Below are 21,272 nucleotides of genomic sequence, written 5' to 3' on the forward strand. Positions count from 1 at the left end.
AGGAAAGGGAAGCGCAGTCGACGATTCCACAAAGTTAGCATTTGTGATTAAATTACGTAATTTACTGGCGCAGGTTGGAATCAGCTAGTGCACGACAGGGGTAATTGGAGAGCGCTGGGACAGGCCTTCGTCCTGCAGTGGGCATAAAATATTATGACGGTGATGATGCACGAACAGCTTTCTCTATCTCGCTGTACTGCATTATATTGCTTCATGTACTCGTTCGCCTTGCTTTTTTCTTGTTCGCGCCTTTCCGAGTTTGCACCTTCATCCATCCAGGAACCTGCACTGACGACACGTCAACCGGCTGACACACGGCGCTACCTCCCATTCCTCCACCGACATTCATTAGCACACCTTTCTTTTCAATTCTATACCCTCGACGCTAACACACCCTCGGCCATTGCATCGCCCACCCGCTTTACTCCCTGTCCCCTTTAAAAGAACCCTACCTATATATATCATGCCGAGGAAAGAATATGTCGCCTGAAAAAAGACGAAGTCCACTTGTCGAAGCGTCGGCTTCTGTTTTTACCTTGTTCTCGTATTGCTCATCTTCTTGAATTTCCATCTCCCGCCTTCCCCTTATTTTCCAAGGAGTACAGGAGGCATAAGTGAACACCTTGGAAAATAGCTACAAAAATTCCACAGCTACCGCGGATCTCCGCAATAAAAGTAGAAAATTACCTACTCTATTAAGAAAGGGGTCCGGCTAGGAGACAACCTCTCCAATGATATTCACTACATGCTTAGAAGTATTCGAGCTATTAGTCTGGGAAGGCTTAGAGTGAGGACCAACGGCGAATATCTCGGCAACCTTCGGTTTGCAGATGACATCGTCCTGTTCAGCAACACTGGAGTTCATTTGCAACAACTGATTGAGGACCTTACATTTGCAACAACTGATTGAGGACCTTAACGGAAAAAGAGTGAGAGTGGGGTTGAAGATTAATATGGAGAAGACAAAGGTAATGCCCAATAGCCTGGCAAGAATACAAGAATCTATGATCGCCAGTGAGCCCCTAGAGTCTGTACAGGAGTACGTTTATCTAGGTCAATTACTCACAGGGGACCCTGACCCCGGAGAAGGAAATTTGCAGAAGAATAAACATGGATTGGAGTGCATACGGTAGGCATTACCAAGTCCTGACTGGGAGCTTACCATTGTCGTTGAAAAGAAAAGTGTACGATCATGCATTCTACCAGTGCTAGCATAGGGGGCAGAAACTTGGAGGTTAACAAAGAAGCTCGAGAACAAGTTAAGGACCATACAAAGAGCGATGGGACGAAAAATGTTAGTAGCGTTCAGAAACAGGAAAAGAGTGGTCTGGATCAGAGATCAAACGGTGATAGCCGACATTCTAATTGCCATTAAGAGAAAAAAATGGAGCTGGGCAGGTCAAGTTGGCTAGGTAGGCCATGCGTTAAGCATGCCATGCGTAGGTTAGATAACCGGTGGACCATTAGTGTTACAGAATAGGTTCCAAGAGAAAGAAAGCGCAGTCGAGGACGGCAGAAAATTGGGTGGGGTGACGAAATTAGGAAACATACCAGCGCAATCTGGAATCAGCTAGCGCAATACAGGGGTGATAGGAGATTGATGGGAGAAGCCTTTGTGCTGCAGTCGACATAAAAGTAAACTGATGATAATGATGATTGTATTGTGAGCAGTCTTTTCCATCTGTTCTTCCACCCTCGTTGTTGCTATTTCTCGTCCGCTGCTTCTTCTCTCGTTTGATGGTCCTCCTTTCGTGTCTCATCTCAATACTGTCTTGAGCTATAGTGGTTAATCAGCTAAATAGGTTGGCAGGCTTTCGTTTTATTCACTATCAGTAAAGAAAAATAAAACGCGCTGCGCGCAGATCAACGAGTCGAACTCCTGCGAGGGTAGGGCGCGCCACACGAACCCGTTCTGCCGCGAAGACATGGACGCGGCGTACGTGCTGTTCGAGCTGTCCAAGATCAACCACGACAATTTCTGCGTCTCGTACATATGGACGTACCGGGACTTCCCAGGCGGAACGCTGGGGCTTGCCTACCTCGCGGAGGCCGGAGGTGGGGCCTTTGTTCGCGCACATAGAGTTTTCCCGTGTCACGTGTTAGGTTACGAACACACGGGGGCGGTCGTTGAGTGCATTTGAACGAGCGAACAGTGACATTGAGCACACGCATCCAGCAGTCGACGCTTCTGCTGGAAGATAACCTCAGTGTGCGGGACCTTACATTTGCAACGTTGAAATGGTTTGCTTTCTTTCTGTCGAGTTAATGACTATGCACATATAAAGCAAGGAAGGAAGTTGCATTCGGTCGAGATAATGACTACGCGCACTATTACCAAGGACAATTATTGCTAAGCAAAACAAAGACGCTATGCAGCAAACTACAGGATATTACTATCAACTTACTTTAAACTGGAGGAGTATCATATATATAACGGAAGAAAACAGCTTGAGGACTATTTTAACACAGCTGATTTTTCTTTTGAGAACAAGAAAACCTAGCTATAGGGTTTAGGTAACTAGGCGCATTCGTTTGCAAGTTCTTCTAGAGTAGTTCATCGCTTTCAACATTGCATTAAACGACCTGTCCCCTGTAATGCTTGTGTTTCACGCGCGGCAGCTTGTCCTACATCACTATAAAAAAACAAGCATATTGCCCAATAACTTCTATACTCAATCCCAATAAATTCCACGTATCTTGCTCACAGTCTCGCTACCTATCGCGCTCTCTGTCCCCATAGATCACATTGGATAATTGGATACTATGGTTACGGGACGTATGTGTTTTTCCGGATGGAAACGCGGGAGACCATGCGTTTCCGTTGTGGAGTCTTATGCACAGTTTACACGAATGCAGTCGATACGGGAGGCGTCTGCGACAAGTTTCACTTTGGTGCCAACGTGGTTAAGGCACTGACCTACCGTGGAAGCCTAAGCCTCAACACCGGCCTGGTCACCTTCGTCAACAACAACGTGCGCCTCTCGCAGCGGGACACCGAGGTCACCTTTTCCCACGAGCTGGGCCACAACTTTGGATCACCGGTATGATTGCACAGGGGGAGATGAAGGGGACGTGAGAGATGTTCGAGTAGTTTCAGTACGCTACTGCCACAGCTGCTGTTTGTAACATAACAACACGCATATATCTCGCAGAAAATGTTTTGTACTTGCAATGGCTCTGTGCGTGGAGCTTTGGGAACGTTATGCTTGGCTGTTATTTGCTTTCATCTGTTTTGCTCTGTGTGGGAAGAAAAAGAAAGGGAAATATTGGCCATGATAAGCTTTCTGCGGAGCACCGACCTTATTTGGCAGGTTCTAATTACTTCCAGCATAGTAATAACAAAAGAAAAAGTAAATTTCGTGAGACATTGCACAGAGTTGTGTAATGTGTATTTTGCGCCAGGTTTGCTTGTGCGTGCCCGCGCACGTGTGTGTGTGTGTGTGTGCCTGCGTGTGTGTGTACGTGTGTGTGTGTGTGTTTGCATGCGTGCGTGCGTGTGTGTACGCGTGTGTGTGTGTGTGTGTGTGTGTGTGCGTGCGTGCGTGCGTGCATGTGTGTGCGCGTGTGTGAGTGTGCGTGTGTGTACGTGTGTGTGTGCGTGTGTGCGTGTGTGTACGTGTGTGTGTGTGTACGTGTGTGTGTGTGTGTGTGTGTGTGTGTGTGTGTGTGTGTGTGTGTGTGTGTGTGTGTGTGTGTGTGTGTGTGTGTGTGTGTGTGTGTGTGTGTGTGTGTGTGTGTGTGTGTGTGTGTGTGTGTGTGTGTGTGTGTGTGTGTGTGTGTGTGTGTGTGTGTGTGTGTGTGTGTGTGTGTGTGTGTGTGTGTGTGTCCACTACAGTGTGCCTCATAATCAGAAAGTGGTTTTGGCACGTAAAACCCCACTTCTTTTTTTTATGGACGTACGTACATATAATGCGTACGCGCACACTGGAGGCTAACGCTGCATCGCTTGTATGGATAAATTAAAACGTGCAGAACTTTGAATATGTTACCGAGCATTGCGTTTCCACATGACGAAATGTCAATACAACACGTGCCTACCGATTCTGTAGCCATTCAGCCCTAAATCAAGGAACTCCTCTCAGAAGCCTCGGAAAATGCGGCTTCTACAAGCAGCCACTACATACTATCGCTAGCCAGCACAATGCTCAAATGGGTGGTAGAAACGAGTTTCACGTCTCGTGCAAGAGAGCGAGCGAACGTAGAGAATGGTAAGAATATACGAAAGGGGGGGGGGGGGAACAATGCCGGGATGCGTTTAATGGCAGGGCGGAAACCCTCACCACGCTGGGATTAAGAGGACGCAGCTGTCACAGTGCATTATAGCTGGCATTCACCCCATCCGTTTCACGATCCGGGTGCAGCACGACTACCCAGTGGAGTGCACGCCAGGCGGCACTCAGGGGAACTTCCTCATGTACCCCAGTGCACGCCGTGGAACCGAGCCAAACAATCTCAAGTTCTCGCCCTGCAGCGTAAAGAACATTTCGCTCGTCCTGAAGGAGCTCATCGCTGGAGAGGCGATCAGTCCCAACTGCTTACAGGGTGAGTCCCTCTGGCTCGTGGACGGCATATCTCCCGCATTTATCGGGTTGCTAATGCAGCCAGTACCGTAGGGGTCAGGAAACATCGCAAATGTTTTTACTGTGCACGCCATTAGTTCCTGCGTTTTTATCATGCCCTACCATTGTGCGTATGTTAAACCCTGCCAACTGTTCATGCGCCTAGATTCCGCATATTTGTCAGTCTATCTTTGGTTGTAGTTTCTTTTCTTGTTACTGTTGTCATTGTAATCGGTATACTTTATAGTTCTTGTGTGCAGTTTTGCCATATGTGTAATGCCAGCCAATATTTTTTTTTCTCTTCGTGTTATCCTTTTTCCCGCCCAACCTTGTATTTGCCGTCATACCACATTATCGTCGATTCCTCTCCTTTGTGTTAAACTGCAAATTTGAGCCGTACGTTGTACACTGACAAGTTACTTTGTACTTTTTATTACCCCCCTTACTCAATGCCCTGTCAAGGGGCCTGTAGGATATGTTCAATAATAAATAAATAAGCGTCTGTGTGGCGCCAAGGTTTCCGAGTATTGTCTCGTGCGTGTCGCTGCTGGAAGGATTCTCGACACAAGAACAGTACGTTCACATGCGCATTGAAACACTCGTGGCGGGTTTTGCCGGGCTTTGTCAGTGCAGTCGATGAGTCCGCTCAATTTCGGCAAAACGCCCAACGAAATGCCTTAGACTGACAGAATGGTCGAGCGACCAGGTGGAACACACAAAGTTAGCTACCTATTTTCTTGCTAACCGAAGTTGCCGTTGAGCGAGTTCAAATAGCCATGTTATTGTTTCCACTACTGCAACGTCCTTTTTTTGCTGAGCAGCGATCCGGAGGTGATCCGATGTCATCTAGGCGCGGGCATGGATCAGTTGGTTCGTCGGAAACACAATTTAATTTGGGTTAACCATGTAGGTATTCCTTTTCAACGCTGAAAACGTAGAAATTAACACCATCGCAGTACGCGCAGTTTGCCCGCTTTCGTTTCAGTTAGGTTATAGGAGTGAGCAGAGTGCGCGTTATAAAGGTTGTTACTACCGAAGTATTGCAAGTTGCCACCATTGTGCACACCTCACAACCCAAAGAACGTGCGCATGCTTAACAAATGCGTAGAAGGCAGAGAATAGCAGAAGCGTGCAGCACGTCGTAGTCAAAACGTCCCAAAAATAATAAGAAAATAATTCCTCCACACATATTGTAGTGATCTTGCTACCGATGAATGCTCATGACATCACCGAATAATTGCCGTGAAAGTCGCCTGAAGAAGCATAATAACGAATTTGCAATAGAAATTATGACTGACTTCTTTATCAATACCGTTTACTCTTTGTACAGAAAACACTTTTCTTAAAAGGCCTTAGAATAGGGCCCTCAAACCTTGGATTTCTTCCAGGATACATAATATGATTAAACAAAAGGAATAGATTATATCAGATATTTCTGGTAACACGAGATGTGAATGTATTTAAAGCGTTTAGGATTTACAGAAGAAAGTTCACCAAAGTACAAAGCCAAGGTAGACGTAGTTATTACTTTGTGATGTTCGATGATGTCACTGACACTAAACACATCTGGTATAAACTTAAATCTATTATGTCTTCGAAAGAAGCAACCAGTGATATTGGTGAGCTATTAATAAACAATTAATCATGCAAGGATACAGTATTAACCAACTAGTTTAACCAGTTCTCCACTTCGTTAGTCCATAGTCAGATTCAATAGATCACATACGTACCTCCTTCACAGATTCGGTGTTTGCCCATCCAACAGATCAACACGAGGTCATTCAGGTGTTTCAAAGATGAAAAAAAAAATTAAAAGTGCGGACATCGGTGGATTAAAATTGGAACCCATAATATTTGCTTTCCCTTTCATCTGCGCCACGTTAGCACACACACCCGCCGTGGTGATTGGATAGCGGATTGTCAGATTCATTAGGTCACATACGTACCCCCTTAAAAAATTCGCTATTTGCCGATCCAACAGATCAACACGAGGTTATTAATGTGTTTCAAAGTTAAATAAAAAAAATTTAAAAGTGCGGACAAAGGTGGATTAAAATTGGAACCTATAATATTTGCATCTAGTCTGCGCCATGTTAGCACACACACCCGCCGTGGCAATTCAGCTGCTATGGCGTTGCGCCTCTAAGCACGAGGTCACGGGATCGAATCCCGGCCGCGGCAGCCGCATTTCGATGGCGGCGGAATACAAAAACGCCGGTACATATGCCGTGCACTGGGTGCACGTTAAAGAATCCAGGATGGTCAAAATTAACCCGGAGTCCAACACTACGACGTGCGTCATAATCAGATAGTGGTTTTGGCACGTCGAACCCTACAACTAAATTAATTTAATTTATGTTTAGTACACACATATAACCTTGCATTAACACAGGTGTACATCATGAGAAAATCGAAATCGCGAAACTCAGTCATATACGAAGGTGGAGATAACGATAATTTGTGTAATTCTAGACCAATTTCAATTCTATACCCATATTTTCTAAGGCGCTCGAAAAATTAAGATACACAAGGTTGTCTAGATTTTTTGAACAACACAACGTCATTACGCCGTCGCAGTACGGCTTTCACTCCGGCGTTTCAACAGAAAGTGCTTTGCTATACCAAAAGCAATTAAGCTTAAAGCACATAGGAGCAAAAATAAAAGCTCTCTCTAGTAATATACTTCGATTTCTCGAAGGCATTCGACCTAATTTATTCTATTACTCTGTTAGAAAAGCTATATTGTTACGGCATTCGCGGTGTTCATTTCAACTCTTGTAAAACGTTACTTATCAAATCGGCATCAATGTGTATCTATTAACCGAGAGTTGTAAACGTATAAAGGTTTAGGAATTGCGTACCACAAGGAAGTATACTGAGGCCACTTTTATTCGATATTTTCATTAATGGTATTGTAAGAGTTCACAACCCTGTAGATTGTCATTTATGCGAATCACACAAGCCTTCTTTTTTTTCTGGTGAAATCGTTGAAATCTTGTTGTATCTCCTAATGAAGCACTAAGGAAAAGATATCTGTGGACTATTAAGAATTCCCTACTCACAAACTGATCCGAGACTAACGCTTTACCGCTCCGAGTGGAATCGAAATCTTCTGAACTATCGCAGAAAGTATTTCTCAACAGTAATGAAATCAAACTTTCTCCATCCCTAAAAACACTTGGTGTTATCTTTACCGAATACTTGTTATGGACTTATCGTATACTGAGCACACAAGTCATAGACTTTCCAGACTTTTGGGCATATATTGCGCAGGTGTCAACGTATAGTACCTGTAGCTCAAAAACCTTTAGTGTACATTGCCTTTTTTTGTCGTTTACATTATTGTTATCTGGGTTGGTCGAAAGGCTCTAAAAAATATTTAAATACTGTCTTCCCACTGCAAAAGAAAAATCTGTAATGGTCTACTGAAGGTGTCGCTTGTAATGCACGTACCTCTGAATTATTCTGGAAGTTCTGAATATTGAGAGTTGGTTATTGCTACGAATGCCAGCTCTTGTCAGCTTCTAAATCTGAAATACGCAGAGGTAGTACGTAAATATGTAATTTAACTGGCCTGCAGCCTAATCGAGCCTGTTGTCTAATTCGACATTCAGAATTAGCATGTACCGTGTCCCCCAAACTAATTATGAATTTCAAACCCTTCACTACTGTCTTCCAAACGTACCTAATAGGTGGAAATTAACAACTGGGAACTTACGTGATTTATCAAAATAATTATAGAGCATCTAGCTTTCTTATTATGTAAGTGTTTTATTCGTTCTTTGTTTTGAAAGACCGCATACGTATTTTTATGTACCGTTCTTTTCTGCGGCCTGTGCACTTTGCTTTTGTTTCATTCCAGGGGTGATGGGGCCCGTCAAGCTGCTTTTATGCAGCTTTTTTCCCGTCATTCCCAACCACAAGTGCACATTCCTCACGTGCCACGTGATTAAATTAAACTCAAACTCAAATGCGTACACTGTAGTCCGCAAAGTCACCAGAAAACGCGCCGTAGGAAAAAAGCGTAACTTCCGCTGCACCGCCATACAATGCCACTGTGTACGTCAACGAAGTGCCCTTTGCGCTGTAATTAATTGCCGCGATCTGAAATTCCCGTAGTGACCTGCCTAGAAAAGCGCGCAAAGCAAAAGTCTTCCGGACTTATTAGTATTCTTTTTTTTTTAATGTTACGGAAGAAAAAGTCCACACGTTATATTTAAAGGCGAAGCAGGGCCGGCCAAGGTAGAAAGGCACTGGCGGCAGACCGGGTTTAGTCCTTTGCGGCGTAGGCATGGCACTGCTAACGGCGCAAAAGATAGCAATGGCTTCAATTGAGTACAAAGTGCGCACGCGGAAAGGCGCTCTGCTTCGTAAGTCTACTCAGACAGCCTCAAGATGTTACGACTTCACAAGCGTGACGCGAGTATTTCAGCAAAAATCGAACAGCAATAACGTACGCAGCAGCTAACGGCAGTCCTCGCCCTGAGCTACATATTTTCTGACACATTTCCCAAGCAACTACTATGTCGAATGTCGAAGATGTCCTCGGGCGAAACGAGTAAAACTGTTGAAGAAGCCCTTGCCTGTAATCATTTCATAGAAACACAGTGTGGTTTAGGCTCCTTACAAACCAAGCGAGGCTTAAAAATATCACTTGAAAATTGTACTTCAAAATATCAGCGGCAGTTCTGCATGAAGCAACTAGAAACACCTCCACATGCGCGACGACAGGCATAAAATAGATCCAGAAATCATGAACTGCGTCACAGCTGGCGCGACAATCTAACCGGCCAATCTAACGCGCTTGTCTGTGGTATTTGTTTCCTTGTGTCCTCGTCTTTTTCGCGCTCTTTCACCTCAGTTCTAAAAACCAACAAGGTCACTCCACGCAAGCTTCAGTATCTTTAACACACAACATGGTGCGCTAGCACAGTCGTGCATCCTAGCTAGAGCAACACGGTAGAGAAGCGGCAAGCGGCATTGAGAATCTACGCGAAATGCCTGTAACCAGCATGCTGCATTGCGAACAAACCGAACCAAGACATGGGTAGGTCCTGATCAATTTCGTCGCTTAGCCAGGCAAACATAATTGAGTGCAACAAACACTGAGATGACAAAATAAGCCGTGATAGCAAGATATTTCCCACCGAAAACGGCGATCGATTGCTGCCCTTGCTCCCCCTCATCAGGCCTCGTGGGAAATGATTATAACCGAGTCGGCGGCAAGCTTCTGCAGGAATTTCAGCTTAAACACCTGATTGATGGACAATGCCAGGGTAGGAGTGTGCGCCACAAACACTTGAAACACTAACAGCAACAACAACAACAACAACAATAACAACAACAACAACAATATGTTCGTACGCTCATACATATCTTCGTTACTCTGTGAAATTTTGCAGTGTTGAGTGCCGGACTTCCCGATGACCTTATCCGTCATCGTTTGACAGGAGTGATGCTCATCATGTTGTCCAGAATAGGGTTCGACAAATGGCAGCCGCTGCTGTAATCGAAGATAATACAGGCAGTCAGCATTTATAAAGGCGCCAGCGCCGAACAATCAACGCTACAATAATGTAATTATCGTGTCTAATGTAGAGCTCAGGTGCGGTGAGATTCAGTAATGCCAAATGCTGGCATTATTTTGCGGATGTGCCGTTTATAATAACGTCCTCCAACGTTAGCAGGCCCTCTGTTCGCTTGCCAGTACGCAAAGCTATTGTTTCTGTTCATATATAGCCATGATATGATGTCCGTATGCGCCCTCTCGAGTGCAGAGCCCCGTGGCCCCTTCTGCGGCAACAAGGTGCGCGATAAGGGAGAAGAGTGCGACTGCGGCTACGACAACAGTGAGTGCACCGACCGTTGCTGCTACCCGCGGCAGAGTGGGCCTGACAAGGCCTGCAAGTTGCGACCCGGAGCCAAATGCAGGTAAGTGAGCATACAGAGTGACGAGTAAGCACAGATCGCGCAGAAGTCTCATATCCAGGAATCAACCTTGAGCGCTATATACGAGTGAGAGGTGAGAGCCATGCAGGACACTGCTGACGTCCTAATCCGCTGACGACTTGGCGGAGGCACCGTAATCCCAAAAAATCGGACCGCACACGCGCACGACTGTAAGCCAGAAAGGTGCGTCGAGGGCTATAGTAGAGAGAATTTCGCGGCATCACCTAGACATCATCTTGTCCTCCTTCCCTCTGCCGGCGGAGCCGTTAAAAAGGCTGCAACTGTGTTTACGTTACGCCACAATTGCGAAAAACTGGACGTTGAAACACAACCACTTCGAAGGTGTGCACGCAGAGACAAAATAATCGATGCTGTAAAGCGCCACGTGGTCGCAAGAATACGTTCCGTTTATTCTTCAATCCGCGTACGTTTAATAGTCCCCGTTTTGACTATATGACGCCTTCGCTCTCACGAAGTGTCGTCACACTCCATTTCCCTTTTGCGCAAGCCACGGCCTGCTCACGCGAAGTAACGCTGGATTTTTTTTTTTTGTGTGTAGTTTACGCTGTTCGTATTGCGCCGTTTTAGATAATGAAACTAAGATGAATATAGGGGAGTTATTCAAGGGTAGATAGAAATTAATATAGTTTAGACTTGAATTTCCCAGTAGCTTCGTATTCTTAACAAAGGCAAAGGAAAGTGAAAGTGGTAGATAAGCCAGTGAGAGCGAAACCCATCAGTTTCGCATGATGTTTGAGCTGCTCTCTGCCAGTAAATGGCGCCCAAAGCATCGCGGCACTGACGAGTTTTCGGCCCCTGGTGCATGCAGCCGGAAAAGACATAGTCTTCGAGATCGGTTTCTGTTACTCCGAGAGAGCCGTTGCTGTGACGTGGATTTGGACACCACCTATCCTACTACGGCAATGGCTGTCCCTCCGTCTCCTTTCTTGAGTATTGTAAGGCTCTATTTCAGCATCAGAAAAGAAAATGACTTACGAGAGTGATGCTTCGAGGTGCAAGGTAAAATCCATTCAGAGGCCCCTCCGAAGCCTGCACGCTGTTTGCGCAACAATGATAACACGTGTATGCTATGACTTTGGGTGTGCGAATATTCGACAGTTGGAATACTAATCGAACAGACCTTGCTCTTTGATCTGTATTCGATTTTCAATTTACCATTCGAAATTGTCGAATATTCGTTTCTGTTCGAGTATAAGAAGTAATAACTCTTACTATCGTTTACAGGGAACATGAGTGATACAAATAATGACGGTTCCAAATAATTACTGAAGTGACTAGTGCAAGAGTACAGAGTAGATAAGGGGCACAAAAGGGCGACGAGAACAAGCGCTTTTCGGCTGCGCTTGTCCTTGTCGCCCTTTTGTGCCCCTTGTCTACTCTTGCGCTAGTCACTTCTGCAATGGAATACCTACTAGCCCGGTTTTACACCCTGCTAAAAATAATTATGTGGATCTAGAGCAGATTTGAGCCCGTTACATAACACCCCCCCCCGTTTACAATTACAATTACTCAATTCAATATTGTGATTGATTAATGTGACCAATTACTGTCCCGCGAAAGTAATTGAGCAATTATTTAAAAGTAAACGGTTACTTTCTCGTTACCTTCCACTCAACTCGGTGAAGTTTTATTTATTAAATAGAGCAAATGCAAATACACTAAATATAAAAAGATGACCTGGCTCTTTCAGTGCATCCTGTCTAGCCCTCCACATGTTACCTTTCCTAAAAATTTCTTTTCCGAAATTTGACGGTCATCCTCGCTGATTTTCTGGGGAAGGCAATAGTGCAGCGACACTGAAAACTCTCTCAGTGTGCAGGCTGGAGGCAAGGTCGGTGTCTCAACGTACGAACACCGGCCTTGCGCACAAGGTGGTGCATGGTTACTCATTACCGCGATTCCTGCGGGCGCCTGGGTCCTCTATGAAACGCGGCGCTTTATTGCTTGTGAGGCTAGGGGAAAGCGCTCCTGCGAGAGGGCCAGTGAAAAAACGGTAAAAAAAAAATCGTCCGTAGGGGATTTCCTGGCATCAACATGTGAGTTGGACATCGCTATCGACCCATATAAAAACGCCGTTTCTATTCGTCGGCTAACATCTGGGGGAGCTCACCCCTTCCAGCGCCTTTGACGGACGCCTGCGGATGTTTACGTTCCTCGAAAAGATGGCCCAAATCTATAATGCATTTTAAACTACTAAAGCTGGAAATATTATAGTCCTAAAACTAATGTTCGTGTGTTACAAATGCAAAATTAGGTGTATATGAGTCATGCACATATCCGACAGATAGAAGCATGCACGTTTAACGGCCGCAGACGTCGGTCTACATCAGAGACATCATAGACTGCAATAAGTGAATAATTAAGCAGCAGCTGTTACCGCCTATGAATGCCGCTTAAAAGCGCTTCCAAGGGACGAGTTAAAATCTGCGAGCTGGCCATCTTCAGATTATCGAGGCGTAGCTGCAGAACGCTGCAAGTAACCCATGCACATGTTTTCATCCCTTTGTACGATATGAATCACAGACCGCGGACATCTTTACTGTACTGCCGCCAAATTCTGAAGACTTCCACCCGGCTTCACTTCAAAGCTACAGAGAGTTTCCTCTGTCCAAGTCGCTCTCCAATGTCTGCTTCACTTGTTACACCATGTTTCGATCGCGAATAATGTAACTGGTTACGTGTAATTGGCTGCTCAAAAAGGTGATTAAGTTACAGTGAGCTTTACCAAATAAACAGAGTAGTTGTTAAATTATAGAACTACCAGAAGCTGAAATCATTTGCAAGTAATTAATTACGTGCAGCTTGTTAGGTACAAGTCTGCGCTAAAGCTACGGTTTTTGAACAGACACAAAAGTTTTTGAGCAAACGCGTGGAACAGATAACTCAATTGCAATAGTTTTTTTTTTTCATTCATCTGGAATGCACCGCTTTTAGGCAGCTTGCGAAGCAATTTGTTCTGTTGTAGTACTTCACTTAGCTCCGTCAACAAACGCAACACTCCACGCGCACTTGTGGACTTGCTGTTCCATTGTTTCGTTAATGTCATTCTCATGACACACCGGATACCATCACCTTTTAGTTGTTGCTCATTAAAAATCTCCTCACTTGACCGGACGGCCACTAGTGACTGGCATCACCATGTATCAAATTACGTAAATGAACCCCTTCTTTATCAAAGGGCTTGATGTAGCCTTTAGATTCTGCTTTGGTTAATGATAAGAAGGAATCTTCAATATTCGAATGTCGTTTTTCTCTAATATTAGATCCAATTTCGGAAAGTTAACTATTTGTGCATCCTCTGCTTACATAACACGGGAGCGTTAACCAGCGCAACTCGTGGTCCCTGCGGCGCATCGGAACAGGTATTGAACAACATATGTGTCACTTGCTATGCGATCTTAGGAGCTGGCAACCACCTCCTACGCAAATTAAGCGGCATCAGTAAATGATGGCATCAGTAACCATCCGGGTTATACAGGTCCCGTCATGCCGAATCTTCAAGCTCCTAGGCTGTACGCCAGGTATCTGTAACTCTTGATGTCAAGATAAAGTAGATTTGATTTGATTCGAATACTGGAATGATATGTTCACGAACCCGTTTTTTGGCAATAGCTGTCAAGATAGGGGCTTGTACGGCCTTGACAATGTGCGTCTTTTTGTGCATGTGTGTGTTACAATTATGCAGCAACTCCAGGCGGCATGTTCTGTTTACTTGCCCAACGTTATCGGTCGCACCACTCACCATCACATTAGGGCAAATAGACCGAAGATAACCGCAAAATTGTACTTTATATATATATATATATATATATATATATATATATAATAAAGAGGAATGAACAGGTCGTTTAAAGATCAGGACAGAGAACGCAGCGAATAGCAATGAAAATTACATCTGACAATTCCAAATAATAAATACATCTGCAACTGTGCACTCACCGATGACTCGCTCAATACACGTCACGCAGCAATTAAGCGTTTGCAAATCAACTCATGTCGCAATAGTTTGTGGGAAAAGTAATCGCTACCACGACAATCGCTCATTGGCTGTCCGCGTATGAAGTCACCAAACCTGGCCTGGTGTACTGATAGCGTTTTATTTTTTATCCTGTTGCCGCGCCGCTTATTGAGTGTAGCTCAATATACACCGTGATCCAGTCGTCGTTAGCATTCCACTTCCAGAGTGAGGTGTTTGCCTGATGTGCGTCTGGCTAACTTCCCGGTCTTCCCTCTCGCCCTTTCTCACTGGCACCGCACAACGCAGCGTTGTTCCAACTATTATCCGCCATTACCTGCCGTGAATGTAACGGCCAGGGCATGGAAGTCCGGGGAATGGCAACATCGGGCCCCACATTTATGAACAAACCTCTCACGCTAGAATTGTTGTGCATGAAGCATAATTCGTAGAGTTCGTATTTGTTCGTTTCAGCCAATCCTGATGCTGGACATTTATTAGCGACGGTGGCTGGTCATTGACAAACAGCACTTACGAACAATGAGCTTTGTGAAATTCGGCCCCAGTATCTCAGTATTGGCCTATACTTGCCATCTGGCACCATACGCGTAGTTTCCTGCGGGGTTCCCTGTCTCTTGTGGAATACGATAGGTGACCTGTAGAACATGGTGGTCATGACGTATTTCTCGCTCTGCAAATGCTTCCGGCTCCCCACAGCCGCTAGAAACAAAGCCTTCGAGATGTTCTGTTACTCAGAGGGAGCCGTCGCTGAGGCGTGGATTTATAAACCACCTTTCCTGGATGCTGTGAAATTACCCTATATTTCTGGCTTTTTGAGCCACCTAGATACGGCGTAACCGCCTCTACGTAAACTAATCAGAGCGAAACATATGGCGAGGTAAAAAATATGGCGCCATTCGAGTGTCTAGAACAGCACCCGTGATCTGTGTTGTTTTCTTGGCGCTTTCGCGACGTGGACTTCATTTGACGTCGACTTTAGGAACCTTCACACAGACACACACGCTCAAGCGCTGTTTTCTGTTTGCTGTACTTGCCCTTTTATTGGGACGAGCTGCATTACTTTCATTACATAGGCATTGTGCAGCGTACTCACTAAAACACAATCCTTCTGCTCCACGCCCAGCCCAATGAACTCGGCGTGCTGCACGAAGAGCTGTGGCATCCAAGACACGTCAGTGCCTTGTCGCTTGGAGGACGATTGTCGCTTCCCGGCGTACTGCGAGTATCCTTTTTGTTACGAGGAATAGGGTACGAGGAATCCTTTTTGTTACGAGAATACGAGGAATATATAACACTTTTCAATGGTTCAATGGGGTCAGTGGAGTGATGTCAGTTCGCTAACCATGTAAAATAACCGCTAACAAGACCGTGTGGTAACCGCTGCGACGCTTTCTGGGTTCTTTTGCAGTGACAGAACGTCTTCATCGATCTTTGTTAGCGTCCGCCAAACGCTTTCACCGTCCGCCTATACGGAGCAGCACTGGCGTTGCAATGTACTGAAGGCTGTGTTTTAGGCTATTTATACCCGCAACCATTTTTCTCCTCATCAAAGAGCACTATTTGAAATACCTTCATACGTGACGTCATGAATTAAAGTGCCAACACATTCTTTCTTTTTTACCTATGGCACTGGCGCCGTATTACCTCCTAGAGGTACCCAGCATTTGCCGCCCTTGCATGCCATTCGCGAGCGTTCTCCTTGACCAACGGACTAAGCGGGAACAGTGCCACGTGTCCGCCATCTGCGTGGCGAGCCAACGGCACCGTCTGCAACCACGGCACGCAACTGTGCGAGGCCGGCGAATGCAGGCGCTCGGTGTGCCGTATGTACGGCCTCGTCGAGTGCTTCCTCACCGGACCGGATGTGACGCCCAGTGACCGGTGCCTCATCGCTTGCAAGGAGAGCGGTAAGGGTGCCCACGTGGTATAAAGTGTAGTGCGGTACGTAGCTATAGCTGGGCGGAGTCGGCACATCTGTATCGTTATACTTACAGGCCGCTCATCAAGCACGGACAACGAAGAGAGACACGTAACGTGAGCGCTCGTGCCAGGGCTCTCTTCTTTGTGCGTGTTTGATGTGCGCGCTGCAAGTAATACTGCACGTACCACATATACGTGCGCACTAGTGCACGGCGCAGCCCGCCACGCGTCGCACAAGTGACTGTAACACTCCGCCGCACTTTAATCTTCCGGCACTCCCAGTTCTGGTACCGTTCTGCCCCTGTCTGCTGCCACCCAACCAATCAAATTTGTTACCTCTTCCACGGAGCCCCCTTCCAAACAAACAAATAAGCAAAACAGAAAGAAAGAAAGAAAGAAAGAAAGAAAGAAAGAAAGAAAGTGTCCCCAAACCTCTGCAAAGTTCTATGCAAATTGCACAGCTTGCGGAATAAACTGTTGTCACATTTCTTCCAACGTGCCTCAGCTTATTTCCCCTTATTTTAATAGCGGCCATCACCTGCGAGTTTTGCCTTCAGCGCCTTTCTGCTCGGCCATCTCGAGTGTAGATCTACATTTACATGCTGCTCCTTTGTATTGCGTTGTTGACAGGTGTCGATTTGCAGTGTATATATATCTACCACTTTTTCCCAGCCTCGTTTGCTGAACTCTACCTTGTGCACGTTAAGCTCCCCATGTTTGCTTCTAAATTTCACTGATTTCTAAATATCCCTTCTTTCCTCCTTTGTTGAAGGCTGAAGCGACTTACGCATTATTAAAATATGTTCAGTCATTTCTCTTAACTTGCCTATGCAGCAGCGCCGAATAGGATCTTTGTTGTCAAACTTTTACCTGTATCATTTCGTCCTCGAGCTCTCAATGCTAATGGCACCTACAACGACCGTCGTGACATCTGGCGAGCGCTGCGCGAATCATCGCAAAGCAGGAATAAGCCTGCCTCTGTTTCAACGTGCAGCTGATACGTATGCTTAGCTGCGTTACGAAGCGACGAAGTGAAAGCAAAAGTACCTGTCGCGCAGGGCAACTATGCATAGGCACTTTGCTGGCGCAATCAAAACTTCGTTTTAAAAAGCATTTGTCGCTGTGCTTTCAACTTGTGAACATCGAGCGTGAGTTCGACCACTTAGCGCCACACTTCTAGCGCCGCCGTAGGCAGAATGCGTCTTGCGGAGTCACGAGACAGATGCATAGAATACATATCCTAAAGCGCTATGCAGGGCCGCCACATTTCGAGCATGAGAAATATGTGCCCTAAAGGAGGGCTATTGGCGTGTTTTGCTCGTTTAAGTCGTGAACTACGATGGACCTGCGTGCCGTATAGACCTGCGGAGGTATACCATCAAGGTTGGTTTAAGCCTTGATCACATAAGTACTCAGAAAGTTGGATTATGTAAGCAGAATGTCAACCCGGCTCTATCACATGAGCGATCTCCCCCGCTAGCAAGAGCTCGAGCACATATTAGGGGGCCAGCTAGTACGTTCTGCGTTGTAATACATCTAATATGAGCGCGGTACTTTTCTTTTCGTGCTTTAGCTTTCCTAACCCTACTGCCAGTCTTAATATCCTTGCAGATCCGGGCAGCGAGTGCCGTGAGGCGTGTTCCTTCCGTCGCATGCGAAGCCTCTGCCACAAGAAGCTTCAGCCTGGCGCCTTGTGCGACGACCTGCATGGCTACTGCGACGTGTTCCAGCAGTGCCGCCACATCGATGCCGAAGGTCCGCTCACCAGGCTCCAGTGGCTTGTGTTCGGCAACGCGGGCATCACGCACGTGCTCGTGGTAGGTGAAGCTGCTCGGTTTTGCAATGACTAAAATGCCATAGCCTTAGGAGAGGTGTTGAGGGGAAATAGCGCCACATAAGCCATACTGACAACTACTTAATAGGAGGAAGGGTTTTGCACCGCAATATATATATATATATATATATATATATATATATATATATATATATATATATATATATATATATATATATATATATATATATATATATATATACACGCAGGAATGAGACGACGAACTTTTCGGAAGACTTATTTACTAAACGTTTTCGGCTGGTGGACAGTACTCTGACGAAGGCTGGTCCAACAGCCGGAAACGTTTAGTAAATAAGTCTTCCAAAAAGTTTGTCGTGTATTTCCTGCGTATGTTACGTCGGGTCCTGCGTGCTGAACTTTGAAGAAACCCCTTGTGTATGTATATATATATATATATATATATATATATATATATATATATATATATATATATATATATATATATATATATATATATATATATATATATATATACGCGGCTTCTTAAGAAGCAAGCAGGGGATTCGACACTCTGTGCCACGGAGTAACATAGCTCATGGTTGTTTTGAGCAGATTACGCTCTGACGCAGAAGGGCAGGTGGCGTGATTGTGTATGAGTCATATATGCTCTATATATAACTATATATGTGTATACATATAGCTGCTTCTACTGTATACTGAATACTGTAATACTGTGTACTGTACACTGAATACATATAACTACTGTAGTTACTGTATATGCTCCCTATGGGAGCATGTACAGTAACTCTATTTGTGTGAGCGTGTCGAATGTATACTTTCCACGCCGGTGCCACATCATGGTGAAACAACGTATAGGTTGTCTGCCTCCGCCCTGGCGTCAGACTCTGTCGAGGGAGATTAGCGGCTGGGAGGCAGCTACCTGTGAGCTCTGTCATGTACCTGTCAAATTATGGTGGTTACCTGCTGCCTTCACGACTGACTGCACTATTGTCTGTGCGGTCACTGTTACTAGTGTGCTCTGTTGCGCGCCGATTTTGTGTCATTTTGGTACAAGATACGAATAAGTAGGCCGAAGCTGTGCATATGACTGAATATGGTTGAATTGTCGAGTTCGCCGTATTTTTTTCGTTTGTTTTTGTTGTTGTTTTTCTCTCAGAACAAGTCAAAATGGGGTACAGTTGAAAGAAGAACGGCGCAGTTTATTTCTGGATGAATATCGCTAGCCTCCGCGTGTATTAGCAGAATCTGTGACCTCTGAATTAGAGCTGGTTCGCTAATTTCGCGGCCGCTTCCCTACAGGGCGTTTCAAACTTAGTAACGCTGCGACGGGGCTAGTTAGTAAGCGTCTAGCCACGACGTTTCACATTCGCGTCGTTTTGTCGCACACGAAGCCTCTTTTGCTAGTAGAAGTAATATCTCTGATGTTTCAGAGGTGTTATATTACGAGTGTACCGAGCACTTTCTTCTTTTTTTTTTTTGTCACTGTCTACTCAAAGTCGTTCTTTTGTAGAGGTGTTATATTACTAGTGTACCGAGCGCTTTCTTTTTCATTCACTGTCTACTCAAAAGTCCTTCTCTATCGCTTCTTTCTTTTTTTCTGGCCTCCAAGCGTAGGCTCTCAATTCTCGTTTTTTTCTTTTTTCTTTCACAGCGGCACTGGTACCTGACGGCTTTGGGTGTCGCGCTGAGTGCTGTGGCGACAGTGTCTCTGATACGTGTCTGCACCGCCTACACTCCCAGCAGCAACCCGCACCTGAAGCCGCACAAGAAGATCACCGACACCGTCGGTCACCCGCTGGACTTCATTTCAGACCTCTTACGTCGTCGATAACATCGGCGCGCGCGCGCGCCACCGGGCTGCAGATTTCAGGAGCCACCGGTTGCTTCGCTGGCTGCGGTCGCAGCTTACCTTTGTTTTATGCAAAATAACGACAGCTGCCCCCACGTAACCGACTCCGGGATGCGATTGCTACCGAATATTAAATAGAGACAAATCACTGAGTTTACTTACGTTTTTGGCCCACGGAACTGCATCGTTTTACACGGACTGGACTTACTGTCAGTCATATTAGAAGCGACCACAAGGAGCTCCCTCGGGCCACTAAGTCACGAACCAAACTAAGGACACCGCCGTTCGTTGCTTAGTTTGCGACACCCTGGGACCTAGTTCAATGGACACCTGCTAAAGGTCCCAACAGAAGGTGTAGTCCGACGTTATAACGGCGATCACGTCGTTGGTAAGAGGCGAGAGCCCTTTTCGTGTTCGCACTGAACCGCAGCAGCTCGTTCGAATAGGCGTAGCAAAGACTTGCCAGCTCATTAAACGGAAATTTGCCTCTCTTGTCTTTCTTTTTTGTTTTCTTTCACTCTTTTTCTTGCCATGGGGATATCAGTACTAGACATAGTTTGTTGTATGTTTTTGACACCTGTCACTCCGGCGAGCTCGCGACGCCTTTGCTAGCATTTTATACTACTGAGATTTGCGGATGATCCTGGGGGCACAGATTGACGCTATACTTTAACGAAAGGGAAATACTTTGCTAAAATATAATTACATTAGGAAAAAGAAGCTTTCCAACGGTGAGGCAGGATTTTGTGTTAGACTCTTTTACATCCGTTCGCGTTATACGAATTGGCTAACTCGAGCAGAGAAAAGAAGCAAGGAAGAAATAAAAAAATAAAGCGGGATATGGGGGGGGGGGGGAAATAGGCGCACTTTAGAAAATAAAAATGAAGTTTTCAGTAATAAATCAACTGTTCGTCCAGTTATTTTGTTCCCGTTTCCCATATATTATTAGATATTTGCTATCTGCAAAACTTACAATTGTACCGTCTTGGCACCAGTTTTCTGTCCATTACCACCGTAGTGGACAACTGTTACTACTTGAGCAAATAAGCAAGCAGTATTAGATTTAATATGGCGCAGTCTACCTGATCTACTTTACACAAAGTATCTTGCCAAAGGAATGAACACGGATGATGAGATATTTTAATAGCATTTGAAATGCATTTGGAGCCGCTTTTGCTATGA

General features: G+C 45.4%; 1 protein-coding gene across 1 annotated transcript; it reads left to right on the forward strand.

The window, feature by feature from the left end:
* Window positions 1–1,873: 1,873 nt before the first annotated feature.
* On the forward strand, window positions 1,874–20,921 carry LOC142581893 (disintegrin and metalloproteinase domain-containing protein 10-like). The gene is made up of 8 exons (XM_075691337.1): window positions 1,874–2,055; window positions 2,857–3,041; window positions 4,362–4,542; window positions 10,337–10,490; window positions 15,629–15,727; window positions 16,222–16,412; window positions 18,037–18,242; window positions 19,893–20,921. Exons 1-8 carry the CDS (start codon window positions 1,926–1,928, stop codon window positions 20,070–20,072), a joined length of 1,326 nt encoding a protein of 441 aa, XP_075547452.1. The 5' UTR covers window positions 1,874–1,925; the 3' UTR covers window positions 20,073–20,921.
* Window positions 20,922–21,272: the final 351 nt, after the last annotated feature.

Source organism: Dermacentor variabilis, chromosome 5, assembly GCF_050947875.1.
Source record: "Dermacentor variabilis isolate Ectoservices chromosome 5, ASM5094787v1, whole genome shotgun sequence".
Classification (NCBI taxonomy): domain Eukaryota; kingdom Metazoa; phylum Arthropoda; class Arachnida; order Ixodida; family Ixodidae; genus Dermacentor; species Dermacentor variabilis.